Here is a 20,690-nt window from a genome sequence, read left to right on the forward strand (position 1 = left end):
TTCCCTTAGGTGTGGCCTGCTTTCAGTATGTTTCCAATGAGGTGATGTTTTTCCCCCTGTGAATATGTAATAAAATGGATAAAAGCACTCCACCTGATTTGAATGAAGAACTTGTTCATCTCCTCTTATGGCAATGGCACTAGCTCTATTCTGTGTTCTGATTCTGGAGTCCATTCATGTTAAAAAAAAAATGCCCCAGAGAAGTTGAAATGGGAGAATTCCAGGATTATAGAGCTCACACTGAAATGTGATTTACTTCCAGATAAGATAATGGTGCAGAATCATGGCATAAAAGGCCTTATGAAACTTCTGCAATAACTACCTGCCATTTCCTACCAATTCACAACAATAGCAGCTGTTTATTGGTATCATATCAAATACATTCATATTCCATTCATGAAATTGATAGGGTTACCTTTTTTCAATGGTTCATTCTGCAGATTGCAGAATGCAGGTCTTTCTGAGGGACTTTTCAGATCTGATCCTCATATACATATGTGAATATGCATTAATAGGCTATACGGACCCTAACAGTCTTTTTTTCAAGTGAATGTGTATAAATTTAGGTTGTCTATATTACTGATATGGGCCACCATATGAAAATATCTTATTTATTAAAAATGGGACTATTGGCAGGCAAATAGCTGTAGTTTCTGACCTCTCACCTAATTTTCTGCTCCTTTTCATTTTGCTGCCTATTTTAAAAAGAAATACCAGGTGGATTTATTGGCTAAAGAGATTCTCAGCAGTGAGGATTTTTTTTAAAAAAAACAGAGTTTGGTCATGAGTTAAGCACTTTTATATGTTACAGTGCCCAAGATAACTAGTTTGTGTGCTATTAATGAAAGATATGATGGCCAACACTTCACTTTAATAGAAAACATGAGATTAAACTAACAGCCCTGCCAGAAAGTTTCAGATGACTCAATTTATGTAGTTGTGGGAAGAGAATAATATTCTTGCTTAAGGAAAATCATATGGCAAGGAGTGGGACACGTGCATGTTCTAGAATGCTACTAATTAGAGACAGCACTGCTGGATCAGGCCACGTTTTCAGTTCATCCGGTATCCAATTTCCAATAGTGGCAAGAATGGGATGGGTACAAGCCAGGCCATAGGGTGTCAGCTTTGCTTTTCACTATCTGGTGTACAGAAATATAAGAACACAGGATCAGTTTAACTGTCATAGCAAATAGCTACTGATCTGAATGAACAATGTTTAGGTGAGGGTGACCACTGTTTCTGAACCTGATATCATTGTGTAATTTCATATGATGGCCAGGGTACTACCCCAAAAGTTACAATTTTGAAAAAAAAATATATTCTAGGGTAGGTTGCTAGTTCTTGTAGGTGCTCAGATGCTGATTCCCAAACATTAGTTTTTCTGCTATCCTTTAAGCTTTTCAGTGGCTAATGAAAAAAAATAATGGCCACCAATATTTATGGTTAGGGCATGTGGTCCTATGTGACTGTTAATGTTACAATAGCTTTACTGTTATTTTAAATGATATTTTTAAAAGCAGCTTCAAAAGATCAGCTGTAAAATAGGGCATAATATATTCACAGATACAGACACACAGCGTAATCTCCCATTTTAGATTGGTAGATAGATATTCTTCTTTTTCCCAGGCTAGGGCTGAATGAAAATGACTGCCTCAAAATTATCCACCTACCTTCTGTGCCTAAAGGAAGAGTAGAGCCTGTCCTCCACACTCTTGGGTATGATTATGTTCCATAACCTTCAGTGAAAATGCTTTCATTCTGCAGTGGATTGATTTATCTGTCTGTCTGTCATTGGTTGTTAATTTGATTCCGTGAAAGGAGATGAGTATGAACTGGAGAATAGACTACCATTTGAATAGGCTATCATTTGAAGCCTATTGATATATTTATATTAATGTAATGATAAAATGCAGATGATACCACTCTAATGGCAGAAAGTGAAGAGGAACTGAAGAGTCTCTTGTTGCGAGTGAAGGAGAGTGCAAAAGTTGGGTTGAAACTAAACATTAAGAAAACCAAGATCATGGCATCCGGCCCTCTCAATTCCTGGCAAATAGATGGGGAAGAAATGGAGGTAGTGACAGATTTTATTTTCCTGGGCTCCAAGATCACTGCAGATGGGGACTGTAGTCAAGAAATTAAAAGACGCTTGCTCCTCGGGAGGAAAGCCATGGCAAATCTAGACAGCACACTAAAAAGCAGAGACATCACCCTGTCAACAAAAGTGCGTATAGTCAAGGCTATGGTCTTCCCAGTTGCAATGTATGGCAGTGAAAGTTGGACCATAAGAAAGGCTGAGCGCAAAAGAATTGAAGCCTTTGAACTATGGTGCTGGAGAAGACTCCTGCGAGTCCCTTGGACTGCAAGGCGATCAAACCGGTCAGTCCTAGAGGAGATCAACCCTGACTGCTCTTTAGAAGGCCAGATCCTGCAGCTAAAACTCAAATACTTTGGCCACCTAATGAGGAGGAAGGACTCACTGGAGAAGAGCCTAATGCTGGGAAAGATTGAGGGCAATAGAAGAAGGGGACGACAGAGAATGAGGTGGCTGGATGGAGTCACTGAAGCAGTAGGCGTGAGCTTAAATGGACTCCAGAAGATGGTAGAGGACAGGAAAGCCTGGAGGAACATTGTCCATAGGGTCGTGATGGGTCGGACACGACTTCGCAACTAACAACAACAACAACAACAACAATGATAAAATATCAAAATATTTAAAACAAATGAAAAAAATTCTAAGCTCACCGTGAGGGCTCTAGGAAGATATACCATAAAAACAAAAGGTGATTAATTGGGCAGAAGTCTGAGTAGAAAAAAAATATAGTTACATGCATATGAGAAGGACTTATGCTTCAATTAATATGCTTAGTAAACCAATCAGCTCAAGTCTTTGGCAGGATAGATACCCAAATTCAGGGGTGTCAAACTGCCGGCCTATGGGCCGGACACATCATCCAAAAGCCACGCCCACCCCATTGCTGGCATTGGCAAAACTGTCCCGATACGTTGTGTGACATCACGTGATGTCACGAGTTTGATATGTCTGCTAATTCTTTCCAGAACAAAGAATCATCTGTTCATAGTCCTCCTGTAAGAGAGAATGTTGTGTCACAAGGCTTGGTTGAAGCATTTTATAAGTTTGAGGAGTTTTATTTTTCTATATTGATCTGTACTCTAGGAACCATAATGGTGCCAGACTTTATACTTCTGAATCTGTATCTTCAGCCTCTTAAGCATTGACTGCTATTTGTGTTCCTTTTGCCAAGAACCAGCTATGTGTTCATTAAACAGAAAGACTGCTAGAAAAAGAAATGATCCATTTTAGTTTAGTCCAGCCTATGTGAAACCCCAAGGCTGCTTCTGGCCTTCTTAAAGCCAAGGGATGCCTGTGGAACCCAAAGGCAACTTCAGTACAACTTCAGAGTCCCTCTAAAACTCAGTATCAGATTGAAATTCTTTAGGTGACTGAAATACAAAATGATCACTTATGATCTTTGCATTTAATTAATTTAATGTTAATTAATTTCAATTTAATGAAATCAAATGTCATACTTGCATTGGCTCAGCGAGGTCCATTGCCTTGGGTTTGGGCACTTGCTGTCAGTTATAGCTCAGGAAGAAAATCTATCAAAACATCACTCCAGTTCTGTTTTGCTTTTAATATTCTTGTGCTGGAGGGGGAAAAAAATGAAACATTCAAGCGGGGTTCAATTGTGATCCTACAGTTTGGGATGAGCCAAAGCCAAAGCCATCCACATCTCTGAGACCTACATTGCTCAATTTTAAGTAGGAAATGGCATGATGTGGTCATGCTGTGTCTGAGTTCATGGCTACATTTGTGGATGCTTTGGATCTTGCATTCTCAGATGACCACTCCTTGTTCTTTTCCATTCCACATCCTCATTGTAATATACTTAGGAATTCTCCAGGGTGTTTACATGAATTATATAGGTAGACACATCTTATGATGAAAGAGAACAGAAAGTGGAAACATTTTTTTCCATCTTAGAAATGCAGGAGCAGTCTGTCTGAGAGGCATTGCAGGTGAAATGTTGGAGTTCAATGTCCACTCGTTAACACTTCTTTATACATCCAAATCAGCCTCTTGAACTTACACGTAGTTCCCTCTTTTCAGTATATATTTAGGGCAGGGGTAGGCAGATTTCTGGGAGTCATGAGTCATAAAAGAGCCAAGGTTGCCTATCCCTAATTTAGGGTAAGATAAAGATGTTAAGTTTGTATTGTAAAAGGTAAGTGGGTGGTATGGTTGTTCTAGATAAATTAGGACACTGGTTTATTATTTTAGACCAAGGTCTAGCAAGGTCTTACCAGTTTTGTTTTCTGGCCTGGCATTGATCCTTTTTACACTGGTCTCTAGTACCCACCTCTTTCCAGCAGAGATACAAAATGTATACCTGCAAAATATACTGTGGTGCCTTTCTGCAGGTGATGCTGATTAGACAGGGAAAAACAGCATTCAGCAACCCTGTTTTAAGCATTTTAATGCCATGTTTGTTCTTGCAAAAAGCACTTGAAGGGCTTTCAGCCTTTTGACTATGCCTTTAAAACTGCTTGATATTTAGCAATTAGCAGTAGTTTTCCCTACATGGCTAGAAATATTGCCACTTGATATTTATTGCAGAGCAACTCATTAAATCAAGCACAACTGCAAGCAGTGAAGACTCCAAGGAAACTAAGCAGGAGTGTGTATTGGGAAGGGGGAAGAGGGTTAATTGGTAAATAATCCCTCTGCTTTTTTCTCTCACACTATATACATATACAATGCCGAAGCCAAATTCTTGACTGTATATAATGTTTAAGAATATATTAATGGGAAATTATCAATGTGAGACTAATAAAGGTCAGATTGTCCCAATCCTGCTGGCTCTTCAGAAGGTCCTCAATTTTGTGATCATTAGTTTGGATTTTGATTGTGTATGCCACCCAGAGTCACCTGCAAGTGAGATGGGCAGTGACATAAATGTAATAAATAAATTCAATAAATACAGTCTGCAGAACTCGTCTAATTGTATTTGATCAAACTGCTTAAAAATTGGTAGTTGTTAGTGGTTGTTGTATGTGGCCTTTCTAATAAACCACTAGGTAATTCCTTGCAACTTTTGTAAATCTACTTATACTTTTATGTGTTTTTTTGCACATCAGCATGCCTGAGAAAAAAAGTTTTCAGATGACAAAACATACATGTTTTATTTCACTTCCAGAGGTAGAATGAGTACTGTACATGTAGATACTTGTATAAGGATTAAAGCCAAGAATCACATTGCCTGTTTCAGCATGAACTTTCTTATAACTATAAGAGATTACACACTTTACAGTTCTAAGTGGAACCAACCTTATTATCCTAACATCCTGAAAAAAATCATAAGAGGAATTTGAAGCAGGACAAAACCATTTCTTCTGAGAAGCACTAAAAGTTCTGGGTCTACCCAGCAGTAAATTGCTTTGCTTTATTCACATTATTCAGCACTCACTGCAACAGTCATGCCAGTTAATATAATTGTTGTATTACATGTGTTAGGACTGGAGCTGAGAGAGAGTGGCTTGCCTAGGGCTACCCAGGTGAATTTATGGTTCTAGTCAATTGGGAAAATGACTGGTGGATCAAATAAATGTTCTCTCCTCCATTAAGGCAATTTCATCCTTACTTTCCCATGCCCTCAACAAAAAAAATGTTTTGATCATTTTTTATTAAATTATGGAAGAGACACCTCAAGTAGCCTCTGGATAGAAATAAGTGATATAAAATGAAAAAAATACCTAACTTCCCTAGGTAGTTGTACTATGTTGTTCATTTAGCAAAATGTAACAAATGCATATAGATGTCTTTCATTCAGGTACCACAATTTATATTTCCAGTTTAAGAAAATATATATTAATGTAGTTAAAAGAAGGGCTAGAAAAAGTGCAATCCCTGTTTATTTTGCTCAAACAAAAACCTACAGAGTTCGGGGTGAATTTTGGACAGCCTGACCACTGTCGATATTTTTCTAAGCTCCTTCATCATTAATATCATAAGCTTCTTAAAAACATGCAATGAGACAGAAGTACTGACCTAATGCATTTTTAAGAGAAGTTGTATAATATTTCCACTTGTGTTCTATTTCCTTTTTTTTGGGGGGGGGGTAATGTTTGAAAGCCTCTCTCATATAAGAACACTTATTGCATTAGTACAACCAGTATCCACTTCCTAGTTTATTTATTTATATATTCTGGGACTTTAGAATACAAACAAACAAGCACTTGCCACATAACACCTTGGACTTAACAATTGTTGATAAGAAAGACAAAATAGTCTGGATAGTGGACGTGGCAGTGCCTGTAGACAGCAGAATAGAAGAGAAAGAACTGGAGAAGATAACAAAATACAAAGACCTGCAAATAAAAATAGAATGACTGTGGCAAAGGCAAGCAAGGGTAGTACCAATCATAATAGGTGCCTTGGGTGAAATCCCAAAACAACTGGAGTAGCACTTGGACCCCATTGGCATTGACAAATTTGCCATCAGTCAGTTGCAAAAGGTGGCCTTACTGGAAGCAGCTTCCATCCTGCAATGATATCTGTAACACCATCAAACATCCAGATCTGCCAATCCCAGGTCCTTGGTAAGGACTGGATAGGTTGACAAAAATGCCTAATCCAGTCTGAACATCTGGCTGACTGTGTGATTAATAATAATAATAAGCAGTGCTTTTTTGAAAAAGAAAAAGGTGCCAGAACTCACACATGTCATACAACCTACCTTGCCTACCCTATAAGGTTCCATCCAAAAAGGGTGCCAGAACTCCGTTCTGAGTGTTCTATGAGAAAAAAAGCCCTGATAATAAGAGAACCAAAGCATACAGTTGATTGATATCGCTGTACCAGGAGATGCCAGAGTCGAAGAAAAAGAACTGGGAAAAATTACAAAATACCGCGGCCTGGCCATCGAAACTGCGCAATTATGGATAAAATGTTTAACAGTGATACCCATTGTCATTGGGGCACTGGGAACTATGTCCAAATCTTTGCAAAATACACCAAGAAATTGCAGCTTCCTGCAATAACTCCAGCAAAGCTACAAAAAACCTGCACTGCTCGGAACACCTTACATTTTAAGGAGATACCTGGTTGATACCTAGGAAGCTGGCAGCAACCCGTGTCAACCATTAGTGCCAGCCAATTTGAGTGTTCAGTTGACTGAGTTTCATGTTTTATGAATAAAAGTTTTTAATAATAATAATAATAATAATAATAATAATAATAATAATAATAATAATAATAATAATAATAATATCACATAAGAAATATTTCATGCTCTCAGGCATCAACCCATTTCCAAATACTCCCATACAGGCAAGGACAACTGTTAACACTAGACCCAGTAGATCCACTGAAAAAGCCAGATCTTGATTGCTTTTAAAAGCCTTAAAAGTTTGGGTTAATTTGATTTCAGGAGAATGCTGTTCCAGAAAAGGAGGAAAGCCCCTGATATGACCTGACTTCATGTAGCCCCTGATACGGCCTCATCTTAAGCTTCCTTCAAATAATATTCCCTAGGGGCTGGGACCTAGAAGGCATCTTGTCTTCCAGATCTTAACCAATGAGGAAAAGCAATTGGGAGTAAGGCTTGTGTTGGTCTGGAGCAAGAATGGGAAGCAATGTCCCTATAGGTGTAGCTGAACTTCAACTACCAAAAAGTCTAGCAAACATGAGAAAATTAGAATTTCCCAATTCCTTATGTAACATGTGAGGCAGCTTACTTATTATCAAAATTGCCATGTGTGATACTATCTATTCACTTTGTGGTTCTGCATGGCTCCTTCCCTTATTAAATGTGACTTATTCACCAAAGGTTTGCACACCCATGCGATAAAAAGTTACGTATCTCACAATAAAGTGTAACACTTTTTTCTAAGTATCAATCTTGTTTCCTATTAGTACATTAAAGTCAGCCGTACATTGTGGCTTAACGTTTCATCCTGTTTCTGCTCTGATTACCCTTCCTTCCTTCCTTCCTTCCTTCCTTCCTTCCTTCCTTCCTTCCTTCCCTTCCTCCCTCCCTCCCTCCTTCCCTCCCTCCCTCCCTCCCTCCTTCTGAGAAAGTGTCAAGAGCTCTAAATCCTAAAGGTTATATGTAAACCAGAAGAAAGTCAGAATTCAGCAGCAGCTTTTGCGAAAGCACTGGTTGTGAATGATGCACCAACTTAATTATGTCCTGATCCATAAAATTGCAGGAGGCCATTTATTTATTTATTTATTTGTTTGTTTGTTTCTTTGTTTGTTTGTTGTCAACCATCTCAACCCAGTGATTCATTTTATGCTTTGAAAGTGGAGAGGAAAGATCTGTGTGTGGCTTTCATTCATGATAGCCCTCCTTTCTTGTTCCCTGCTTCTTCCTTTTTATTCCTTCATTCTTGCACATCTGGAGTAAAAGCGGGTGGGTCCAAAGAGCTACAGTATTTTCTTCCCTGGTTGCTCTTGGCTGCCTTCCAGCAGCTGCCTGCACCTCTCCCTTCTAGAGACTCTTGCATGGCTTAGTGCTCGACGGTTGTCACTTTCTGAGCAAATGTCAGCTGTACTTATTAATCTTCAGAAGAGTAATCCATTCTCCAAATGAATCACAGCAACTAGGAAAGCGAGATGTTGCTCATGTTTTCCATCCCTCTAACTACGCAAGTAAAAGCAGAGTTATTCTTTCCACCATGCTTATCTGAGTATTGATTGATGCTGTCGAGGCCTGCTCATTGAGGGTTTCCCCTGCTCACGTAGTTCATGGGCTTTCCTTCACCAAAACCTCTCCTAAAAACTAGCCAACACATGTTCAGTTGGTTTAGTGGCATATCCTATTACCATATTGTTCATCATGTGCATGTTTGTATGCTCCTGAGTAGATAATATATCCTCAGACTATTAAATATAAACAATGAGTATATATTTGATTATTTTTATTTATTGATCATAAATAAAATGTCCTAAACGTTGTATGCACAATATGGATATTCGCTTTCTATTTGCCTTTCCTTTTAAATATTGCATTTGCTACATCAGAATGAAGTGTCAAAACAGAGTGTACAAGTTCTTGTAGTAGCCCATCTGTGGCTTTTCAGATGGAAACAAGAGGCTCAGATTTGGCCACAGCCTGTTGGAATTATGATTTGACTTCACTGCATTCTGCTTTTGGATCAACACATTCTTGCAACTTAGCAAGTTGCAGAAACGGGGATAGAATGGATGATTTCTAAAATGAATTACTGAATTGCATAAAATGTTCATTTTAGAATCATCATAGGATAACAATTTTTTCCATCGTATATTCTAGACCAGGGCTTTTCAACCAGTGGTATGGGTACCACCTGTGGTACATTGGCACCTGGCAGGTGGTACATGACCATCCTAGTAAAGTGGTAGCAGGGGAGGGGAATGAGCTGAACCGGTGGCAGCACCGCAGAAGCCTGAGTGAGAGATGGCTGGAGCTGCAGGGCTGTCAGGGACAGTGGAAGCCCCAGGATCAGCGCCAGACTCCAGCTGGAGCTTGGCGTTGATCCTGGTGCTTCTGCTGAGCCCAGAAGCGCCGATCAGCTGGAATGTTGCAGCATCTCTAGGGTCTTGTTATTTACATTCAGATGCTTGGCAACTGATTCATATTTATGATGGTCACAGTGTCCCAGGGTCATGTGAAGTGACCAAAACCTGCTGCAACCACCCAGCAGAGGGGGGGAAAATAAAAACTAAACACCCCCCACCCCCCACTGCCAATCCTCAACAGAAATGCTCACAACAATGAAAACCTTGGACAGGAGGAAGAGCGCCGCCGGGCGTGCAGGCAGGTGTCTTGCTCGGCTGTGGCTTGGGGGGCACTTTTTTCAGTGGCATTGTAACTTCAAACAGTCACTAAGTAAACTGTTGTAAGTCAAGGACTACCTGTACTTTATCACTTTTTTCCTTTATTTTTGGTCATTAAGTTTTTGACACCTTGCTAGGCGACTGGTGGTACTCGGATGTTGCCATATCCTAAAAGTGGTACAATGGGTGAAAAGGTTGAAAAGCCCTGTTCTAAACTAAATTCATGATGTATTTATTTGTGGGGGACTAATAAAACTGGTTAGTTACTTCTCATCAAGGAAGAATAGAATATGATCAATACTCTGCTCAGAAGTTTTGTTTGCAATTATTTGTATGCTGCCCATTCAATCTTCATACAAAGTCAGGCTACATGACCAACTAGTCTAGTATTCTTCCTTCTTACTAGTAGCATTCCAGGGTCAGAGATAGACAAGTCTTCTCCTCTGATCTACTGTCTGTTCCTTCTGCTCTTGGAGATCCCAGAATGTGGATTTTTCTGCATACAAATCAGGTTCTAATGCTAATCTGTCACTCAGCTGTACTTTTTTGTGGCTCAGGAGAATATGCTAACATGAATATAATTTCCTCCAAAATAAAGTAAATACAAGAATCCCTTAGTTATAGTGTGGAGTTGCTGGAACCCACTTTAGTGAGCAGGTAGCATATGTACAAATGGTATTTCACCAGAAACATGATGACAATAAAAAGTGATGTAGTCCAACCTCTTTACTTTCGTTTCAGGGAGATGGGTGGCCTTGCATGACTTAAATGAGCCAGGACTCTGAAATACAGTTAGCCTGATTTTGAGCAGAATGGCATATTTTATTTAGGGTGGCACTCAGCACTTGATGTATCACAAATCTTACCATATATTTGCTTTTGATTGATTACTTTAATTTCCAAATGTCCTAGTATTTGATTTGCTCTGTTACTCATCCTATTGACAAGAGCTAATTTTTGGCCAGTGAATCACCTTTGTGAGGGAGGCAGAAGCAAATGCCAGGGGAAGGGGCTTTCTGACAAGAAGTAGCTGTTACCGCCTTCTCTTCACTATGAAATACAAACTTGTAGAGGCTTGTACTTAGTATGCAACATAAAACTTTCACTTCTCCTCTGCCAAATCTGGTTACCCAACCATAAATATCCTTCCTTCCTTCCTTCCTTCCTTCCTTCCTTCCTTCCTTCCTTCCTTCCTTCCTTCCTTCCTTCCTTCCTTCCTTCCTTCCTTCCTTCCCTCCCTCCCTCCCTCCCTTTACTACCATGCCTCTTTTCTCTTCCTTATCACCATTTCTTTCTATTTATGTATTATGAGTTTAAAGGGGCATTCACACTAGCATATCAAGGGCAGGCAATAAGGGAAGGCTGCTGAAGATTAGAAGAAGACCATCTGGAAAGTGGCAGGTGTGGAGTTGGGTCTCTGCTGCTCAAAACCCCATGGTGTTCCTGGGGCCTCGTAATGTGATTTGGCAAGTGAAGGTAGCTATATTGGGAGTCAAATAGGCTAAAATATGCCACCAGCTATTCAGAAAGCTACCCACAAACAGAAGGATGGGTGAATTACAAGAAGCAGCTGTAAAGGGACAACTTTGCAACTAATAGCTTTTGGGTGGGACGATTCATCTGGGCTAGTAGCTTTCCTTCCATCACTGTGCGAATAGGGATCCCCAGTTTGCTTCTTCTATCAGTGCAATAGAATAAGGAAGGGTAACTTTTTGGGAGCATGTCCTTGGAAGGCTTATCCATCATAAAATCAATAACATTCTGTGCATGGCTTGTTAGAAATAAGTCATTTACTGCAAGGTGAATCAATGAGGGTGTTCCCTTCCACCTCCTATTTGTATTTCACTTCGTATGTGTTTGTGGATGGGTGGAGTTAGTGGGAAAGGAGATGAAGAATATAAAGCACTAGATTAGAGCCCTCTCCTTTAATTTTTGTAAGAGTGCTCCTATGCCCCATTGGAACTTTATAATTTATAATTTATTAAATTTATATGCCACTTGTTTCACTGTCCTGAGTGATTCTGGGTGGCTTACAATAATCTTAGAGGTATTGTGGACAATAAATATGATACCAGAAAATGGAACATTGCTTTGTAGACTCCCGTTCAATTTTGAAGTTAAGAGAAAATATGTACTGTATGTATATATGTCTGGTGGGTATCAGAAAAAAAAAGATTCCCTAGGAACTACATCTTACTCCATGGTTTCCATTGATCAGAGGTGTTGCAGAATAGTGAGGGCACTTCTATCTGAATGGTGAAAAGCATTTTGTTCCCAGGTAAGCTGATTTTCCCCCCTTCTGCCCACTGAGATGAGACAGCTTTTCGGCACATATAACTATGCCTCTAAGAGGAATCCCTGCCTATGAGCAACTGCCAGAATGATGACAGTTTTGAACTTTGCAAATAGTCCTATGCCTTCTACACCTATGCATCTTCCAGAGTTTTATGAACACCTCAGCTACCTTGAAGCCTTTCCTTGCTACCAAAAAGGCAGGGATGAGTTTTGTCATTTCTGAGGAAATTATTTTTTCCCCTTTGCCCTGCAATTATCTTCTCTAGTCCATAGTCTATGGCAGGGGTGTCAAACTGCCAGCCCATGGACCGGATGCGTCATGCCAAAACCACACCCACTCCATTACTGGCAATGGGGAAAAAGTTGAGATATATCGTGACACATCACATGACATTGCAAGTTTGACACCCCTGGTCTATGGCAATCCTCAAGCCCAATATCTTGCATATCATGAAATGCTACTGTTGCAGGGTATCGTCTGGTCACTTGATAGTACAGTGGGAGACAGGATTTTCTTCTATTATTATTTTTTCTCTTCAGAGTCATAGAAAACGTTTCACTGGGTGAAAGAAGCAAATAGCTCTAGACAAGTTATTGTATTGTGGGAATTAAAAAAAATCTTGCCTCATGGAAGGTGGACTTAAACATCATCATGCTTTCATCAGATTAAATTCTGTCCTCATCTTTCCTTGTATGTAATCAAAATACAAATCATACCTTTCATTTAATAAATGATTGTCTTTCTTTTGAGTAAGGAGATTTTGAAAATAAAAAATCTATTTCTATCAAATTAGAGGTATTACACAGTTTGCAGAATTGCTCAGGAAGGAATAATAGAATAGAGGGCACTCATATAAATATTGGAAGAACTGCTGTATCTTTTCATTACTTTAGTACAGTGTTTTTCAAACTTGGCAACTCCCATGCTGGGGAGTTGAAGTCCGCACATCTTAAAGTTCCCAAGTTTAAAGAACACTGTTTTAGTAGTGATAGTAGGTGTGTAATCAGCAGAGGTATATGATTTTAGTACAGAATTCCAAATTGGACATCAAGGGATGAACTCATTAGGAAAGCAAAACTTTCCATCACAAACTTACACTGAAGTTTCTTCAGTGTAAATATAGTTAAAAGCAGAAATGGGAACACTTCAAAATTATGGAATCTGCTTTGTACATGAGCCCCAAAATCTATCAAACCATAGCCTGGTACAAACAACATATGCTTAACATTAAAAGAATTCTGAATCCAAAAAACTGTTTTGAATACCAGAATTTACTGGAGCTTGCAGCAAATTCCAGTGCTTATTATCCCAAGCTTTATTCATGTCAGCAGTAAAATTTAAGGCATGAAACAGATTGGTTGGTTTCTGCTATTGTTAAGCAGCTGGGAGCATGATATCCTTATAGATCTACTGCAGATCACATCTATTGATAAATTCTGATCTAAATTGTTCATAACTGGTTCAGTAGCTATGCAAATAAAGAATGACTACACATCTCTTTTCTGTACTAGAGAATATACCTTATTCCTCTTTCTCCAGTTTATCCTTTTTATATGAGCATGGAAAATGCAAAATTGCTAGGATTTCAGAAACCTTGCATTCCCAAGTGTTCCCTGAAGCTTGTTATCAAACCCTCTTTATGAAAAATAGACAAATGTATGTAAATATCGTGTAGGATAAATGTATAGTTCCTTGCCTGAAATGTGAAAGTTTAAGTAGGTAATTCCTGAAGTTTGAAAAATTAATCAACAGCTGACTAGGGCATTGCAGTTCCATTAGCTTCATACTCCCCATACCCTCCCTTGATGAAGTTCAGCAAGTGGCTACACAAAACTGGACTTTCTCAGTGGTAACCAACTGCCTTTGGAATAGTCTTTCCAATGAGATATGCCTGTTGCCACCTTGATTCTCTCTTCTGTGTCAGATATATCAGAAGTGGTAGGGTAGAAATGTTTTTCAATAAATAAAGACGCTAGACAATTACAAGAAAGTTTTGTATCACAGGGACAAATAAACTGCAAAGGTATTTCTCATCATATATTCCCTTTTCTGGGAGTAGGGTCTATTCAAGAGTTTTTCTCTGTGAATACATGTAGGAGTTGATAGTTAGCAATTCTTCTTAGAAAAGAAAAATGGTATCAAGCTCATGATTTTGCTTTTACAGAATCAATCTTGGTGCTTTGTGATACTGAATATAATGTTCTCTAGAAAGTAAGCCATATTAAACTTGTCATTCCATAATTAAATACAGATCTTCCACTACTAATATCACTGTTGGAATTCATAGATTAGAAGTGGTTTTAAGCCATAATGATTGAGGAACAGAACCACCAATTAAGTAAATCAACAACTTCCTTGCCCTGAAGATTCACCATTTTGGGATAAGTACCTCTTGGTTGGATGGCTTTGGGCTTCTGGGTATAACATTTATAAAAGAAGTAGCTTTGCCTACAGTTATTAATTGGAAATGCATGTTTATGATGTCATCTCCTGCCATCATTGTAAGCCTCCCATTTATTACACTGCACTGGAGAAAAGAAAGGTAGTGGAGCTGTAAGGCTAAAGCAATAGCTGGAAAATACAGGTTGGAAATACGGCTAGTGTTCAACATGCGAGATTAGTATATTTCAGCAGAAAGGGATTCAGGAAAAAAAAGGCTTTGAGAATATATTTACAGAAGAAATCTCACTCATACCTGGATTACAGCACAAAATACATCATTTCTGTCTCTTGTTTCTATAATCTTGAGTATTCTGTTTTGTTACTTGCTAATTTTGATGAAGAAGAAATAGTAAAATTGGATAGACCCAGCGGTGGGATTCAAATATGTGAACAATCGGTTCTCTGTGTTGATGCCACTTTCAGAAGTCCATTCTGGGCCTAGGCAACAAAAAATTAGCTACTGATTCTGCCAAAGTGCTGTGAACCTGTTCTGTACCAGCCTACTACTGGCCCTGCAGAAAAGGCAGGGACAACCCCTTTACAAAAAGGCAAGAGGCTGGAACTAAGCCTGCCAAATTTGTTGACACAAAACAGAGCAAACAGAGCAAAACCAAAACACAAACCATGAAACAGGAGCTATTCAAACGGTTGCCTTCAGCAAACCAGCCCTCCCACACATTCCCCTTTTAAACAGTTCAAGGCGTGGCTTCTCTCTGCCTCCTTCCGAGGTGCCTCATTGCCTCTGTTTACTCCTGATTGACTGCCTCCTGCGTCAGGCGTCCTTGAACAGGGCCAGCTGTGGGTCATCTTCATCCACGCTGTCAGGCTCACACAGCTGGGTCTGCGTAGTGACCAGATGAGAGGGGCCTGGCTGAGGGCTCTGTGAAGCCTCAGGGCTGTCCTGTGCAGGCTCTCCAACACTCCCCTCCTCCTCCTCTGAATCGTTCGACCCAACTGCCGAACCCACAGGCTGACCCTGAATCACAACAGAACCAGCTGAATCCCACCACTGGATAGACCTAGTAAAAATGGGTGAAATGGTATGATCTTATTCCAAAGCAGGACAAATAAATTTTAAAAGCTGTTCTCTTATGCATGCAGGCCTGCAATTAGATGAAGAAAAGCAAATGGGGATGGTAGAATAAATAACACATGTGATACTGTAAATCTCTATGATTAAGGTTTCCATGACATGCATTATTAAAGGAAATCTGTGTTATATATTTTATCATCATAGCTGCTCTGTTTCTAACTTTCTGATCACAGGCACAATGTCTGCTGGCAACAAAAACAGCACTAATACACTTTTCTTCTCCACTTATTAAAGTTGCTTTCTTAACCATCTGTATCTGGGAATAAACCCACAACAGAAGCAATGGATCTTATTTCTGAATAAAATATAGAACTGCATAGTTTGCAGATCAGAATAGATACCAACATTTATTTGTCACTTTGAATGATTTGCAGCAGGAACCTAATATCAAGAAACAAGTTTGGTCCATCTACCCTAACATTGTCTACCATCTCTGGTGGTAGCTCTTCATGGTTTCATATAAGAACCTTTCCCAGCCCTGCTACCGATAGGAGATAGCAGGAATTGTATTTGTGACCCTTGGCAAGCAAAACAAGTTGTCTACCTCTGAATAAATCAACAGGAATTTTGGACTTCCAATTTTTAGTGAAATAGAAGCAAGTCTTTAGTTCTACTTGTTGAATTACAAAGGAGGTAAGAGCAGCCAATATTTGTTCCCTAAAAGTGCACATTTGTTTTAAATCTCTTCATGAGTTATGCCGTGGTAATTGTTGCTCTTTTTGTCGCAATGATACTCACCTGTAAAGTTTTGGCATTAATGCATTTCCATGATCATATAGTTCCACTTGCCTGTTTTGCATTCATGTTACTTACCAAGAATAATCAAGATGGATATTTGTCCTTCCCCGTTCATTTTTCTCTCATGGAATTCAGTTGCAAATTTTCTCCACCCCTAAAGTGATTATTTTGCAAGTGTCTCCACAGTCCCAGCCTCTTATTTGTAGCTGTTTTTAGTCTGAGGGAAATTCTGCATGACAGCCTAAACTGCTAATCTGCCATGCCGCTCCCAGCTGTTTCTTAAGACAAAAATTCCACTAAGTTCTCCTTATTGAATTGCAGTCCTATAAAGTAGCACAGAGCTTATTTTATTCTGCAGGTAATATGGTAGTTATATCTGAAGATTCTCCATTTGCTGGTGTCGCAGAGATGCAGAGACGTGAGGTAGACCTCACATCTAGCGTTGTCAGAGATAAAAAAAAGTGCTAATGTAGTATCTTGGGAACAGGAAGCATATGTAGAGCTATCCTCTTATTAAAAAAAACCCATGAGATCAGAGATTTCAACACTGTCATGCAGGATCTAGCACTTGCTTCTACATTGCAGAATCACAGATGATTAAGATGTTGAGCTTTTTCCACTTCCTAACAAAAACACATTGCAGCACCATTAAGAAATCCCACAGATAATCACTAGTTGTTCAGTCAGGAAAGAATGGGAACATGAATCAACCTAATTACAAATAAATGACAGCTTTCTTCAGAAATTTACTGAGACAGACTTATTGTATTAAAAAGAATTGGGTGGGTCCCACATTACAAAGCCTGGATTGTTCTTGTGTAGAAAACCCCACAGTAGCATCATTGATCCCTCTTCTCCAACAACAGGTCTCCCTAAATGTCACTGCACCCAGTCTGATAGTAGCCTAGCATGTTGCTCATTCCAGTCATACTCTTGTACAATAAGCTTGCCATCTGGAAATAACCAAATAGTATCTCCTAATGCAAGGGTGGGAAGAGGTACCTTTTGATCAGGATCATGTTGCATCTAACATGCATTGGCTGCCAGTTTGTTGCGTTTAAAGCTCTCAAGTTGTCCTGATACTTGAAACCAATTTCTGTTTCTCCCTGTGTGTCTATGGAAGCACATACATACATTGCCTTCCCAAATGGAATTCCTTAAACTAAGGGGGATGGGTGGTGGGAAGAGAATCCTGCTTCCAGCATAATCCCACTTATTCCAAAGTCACAAAATCATGCCACATTTCCTAACTTCCTTGAAGTTTGCCTTGACTTCATTCACTATTTTGGGAAATGTGATCCCAAGAACAATATATTGCTAACTGTGATTTTGATAGTTTCACAAAGAGATGAATATACTTTCAGTAAAATCCATCAATAGATGCCAACAACCTGCTCCATGGTTGACATTAATTTTCATTAAGCTTACATGGCTGGTTTTTTTGGAAAACTGGGTCATTACTGAAATGAAAGATGGTATCTGTCTGATGGGCATTATTTTGCTCAGAGCAATACCACAGATCTTTTCTTATTCCTACTTTATGTACAGATATACAAAAGCTTTATATGAACTTAGGTAGAAACTGGAGTATTTAGATGGGATAAACAGAAACTTCAAATCACATCAGACGTATACAATCTTTTTTCTGTCCTGGGTGTGCTTGGAACTGCATTGCAAAAAATTGTGGTTGAAATCAGGACAAAACATATTTTTAATTGGAATGTATATTTAATTAAAATTAAGTACAGTTAATATATAACTTAATTTATTTTTATTTAAAAGGCTGCCTATCTGCAGCAACTCTTAAGCAATGGTATGATAATTTGTAATACATCACTTACTAGTCAACCAGCAAATATTTCACTTTTGTCATTTTAACAGGTGCAATTTGGTAAAACTTTTAATGTCCTTAGGTACTATTGTCAAGACATTCAAAAGACACAAGTGGCTTGGGCTTCATTATGCAACTCTGCTTAACATTAACCATCTAATACTGATAGACCTTATATAATGCATAAACTAATACTCTTTGCTTGCAAATTATTTGGTATGCTTCTGTATCATAGACTGTTGTTGTTGTTAGCTGCGAAGTCATGTCCGACCCATCGCGACCCTATGGACAACGTTCCTCCAGGCCTTCCTGTCATAGACTACTGAACCTGCATATCCAGATTGGCAGGTCATTGTCTTTATAGTGGGGATCAGAGCTTTTAAACTGAGTAAGCAATAACATATTTGCTTTCTCCAAAGATCATGGAAGTATAGCAGGTGCCTGCAATAAAGAACTAGTCTAGGAGAAAATCCCCAATGACTAAAGGACAGAAAATCCCTTGCTGAGTTTGTGGGATACTAATGAAAATAACAGCAGGTGGAGGAGCCCCTTCCAGGATACTCCTGAGTTTGTTTGTTTATTTATAAAATTTATAGGCTGCCCACCTTACCTCAAGGCAAGAGTACTGCTTGAGGTACTTTTCCTTGTTTATGCCTGTGTTACCTTGATTGCCAGGATACCAGCATGCTGGCTGGGGAATTCTGGGAGTTGAAGTCCTAATGTTGCCAAGGTTAATCTAGAAGGGAGCAAGGCAGAGCAAAAGTTGGCAAATGCAAAGCCAATGAAGCAGGGCAAAGTTTGAAAACTGAATTAGATTTGAAATTAGAACAAGGACTCATGGAAACACACCTCTGCTTTAAATGAAGGATGGGATAAAATGTAGTAAATAATAAGGGAATGGGATTTTAACTGAAATAAATGTAATAAATGTTTACATATGTATACATTTTCATAGACTTATTTATTTATTCAGGCTCCTTTTTCAAATATGTATGATTTTTACTCAGTGTGTTTCACTAAAATCTCAACATGATTAAACTGAAGATCTGCTAGTATTTTCTGATCCAACTTACTGTATTTTGTCACTGATCATATTTTTAAAAGTATGTCCTTCATTGCTTGCATGGAATTAATATTGAACCATGCTCTTACATTCAGTGCTTGGTTTTAGATTAACCTAGATCTCTTTCTCTTCCAAAGATTTCTCTGCCTCTGAGATTGTTCCTGAAGTGAGGAGCCAAGATGTTGGTACTACTGGCTGGAATCTTTGTGGTTCATATTGCCACTGTCATCATGCTCTTTGTCTCCACTATTGCTAATGTAAGTAGCAAAACCTTCTCAATGTTTCTGTTCTGTTTTAGCAACCATAAGATGTTGGATCTCTTCAACTTAGTTCAGACCCACGGCAAGCAATGCCTTTGCAGTCAGAGGCTTTTCTGTGTTTGGGGGCATCTGATGGTTGTAGGCACAGGGTAAAAATATAAGGATGGTGATGCTTCTGTTTCTATGGGGCAAAAGAGCAAAACAATTTTGAAAAAAGACAAGTTTACTTATTAGGTAAAGGTAAAGGTTCCCCCACACATGTGTGCTAGTCCTTGCCAACTCTAGGGGCCGGTGCTCATCTTCGTTTCAAAGCCAAAGAGCCAGCGCTTGTCCGAGGACGTCTCCGTGGTCATGTGGCCGGCATGACTAGACGCCAAAGGCGCACAGAACGCTGTTACCTTCCCACCGTAGTGGTCCCTATTTTTCTACTTGCATTTTTACGTGCTTTTGAACTGCTAGGTTGGCAGAAGCTGGGATGAGTAACAGGCGCTCACTCTGTTACGCAGCACTGGGGATTCGACCCGCCAAACTGCCGACCATCTGATCGACAAGCTCAGCGTCCTAACCCACTGAGCCACCACGTCCCTAAGTTTACTTATTACTTGGCTTTAAAACAGTAAAAATCCTATCACTACAATAAAGCAGGGGAGGCTAGAGCTAGAGACCTTGTTGAGACATGCACTCTAAGCTGCCAGTCTCTTCCTTTTCAGACCGAGTCCAGTATGCTTTCCTAAATGCAGGATCATCTAATATGATTGGATTTCAACTCCTCCTTTCCTCCTGCCTAAGAATCTGGGACTTAACATTGATTTCAGACATCACACTAAACTATGGCTCATTTAACTACATTTTATTAAATAAACAACCATTGGCTAGTTTGCACTATACTAAGCTTTTAACTGCGGTATGCAAACTTCAATGCCTGTGATCACACAAGGCATGTTAAGACAAAACCAAATAAATCACTTTACAGTTTTGGGTGTTGTGTGGACCAGATAGAACCGACTGTATTTGGAGAGTGCCAGACATGGAGAAGACAGGTCACTACATTCTTGATTTACGCACCTTTAAAAGCCAGTTCATCAACCATATATTTACAGTATGATGAACTACTTTCTGA

General features: G+C 39.2%; 1 protein-coding gene across 1 annotated transcript in view; it reads left to right on the plus strand.

Annotated features, from left to right (window-relative positions):
• EMP1 (epithelial membrane protein 1) overlaps positions 1–20,690 on the plus strand; it is a 39,372-nt gene that overhangs the window by 2,058 nt on the left and 16,624 nt on the right. Inside the window, exon 2 of the mRNA XM_081330445.1 lies at positions 19,448–19,567. Coding sequence (XP_081186571.1) covers positions 19,490–19,567 — 78 coding nt within the window. The 5' untranslated portion in view covers positions 19,448–19,489. The remainder of the gene's footprint in view (positions 1–19,447; positions 19,568–20,690) is intronic.

The sequence above is a fragment of the Vipera berus genome, assembly GCF_964194415.1.
Source record: "Vipera berus genome assembly, chromosome: 6".
NCBI lineage: Eukaryota > Metazoa > Chordata > Lepidosauria > Squamata > Viperidae > Vipera > Vipera berus.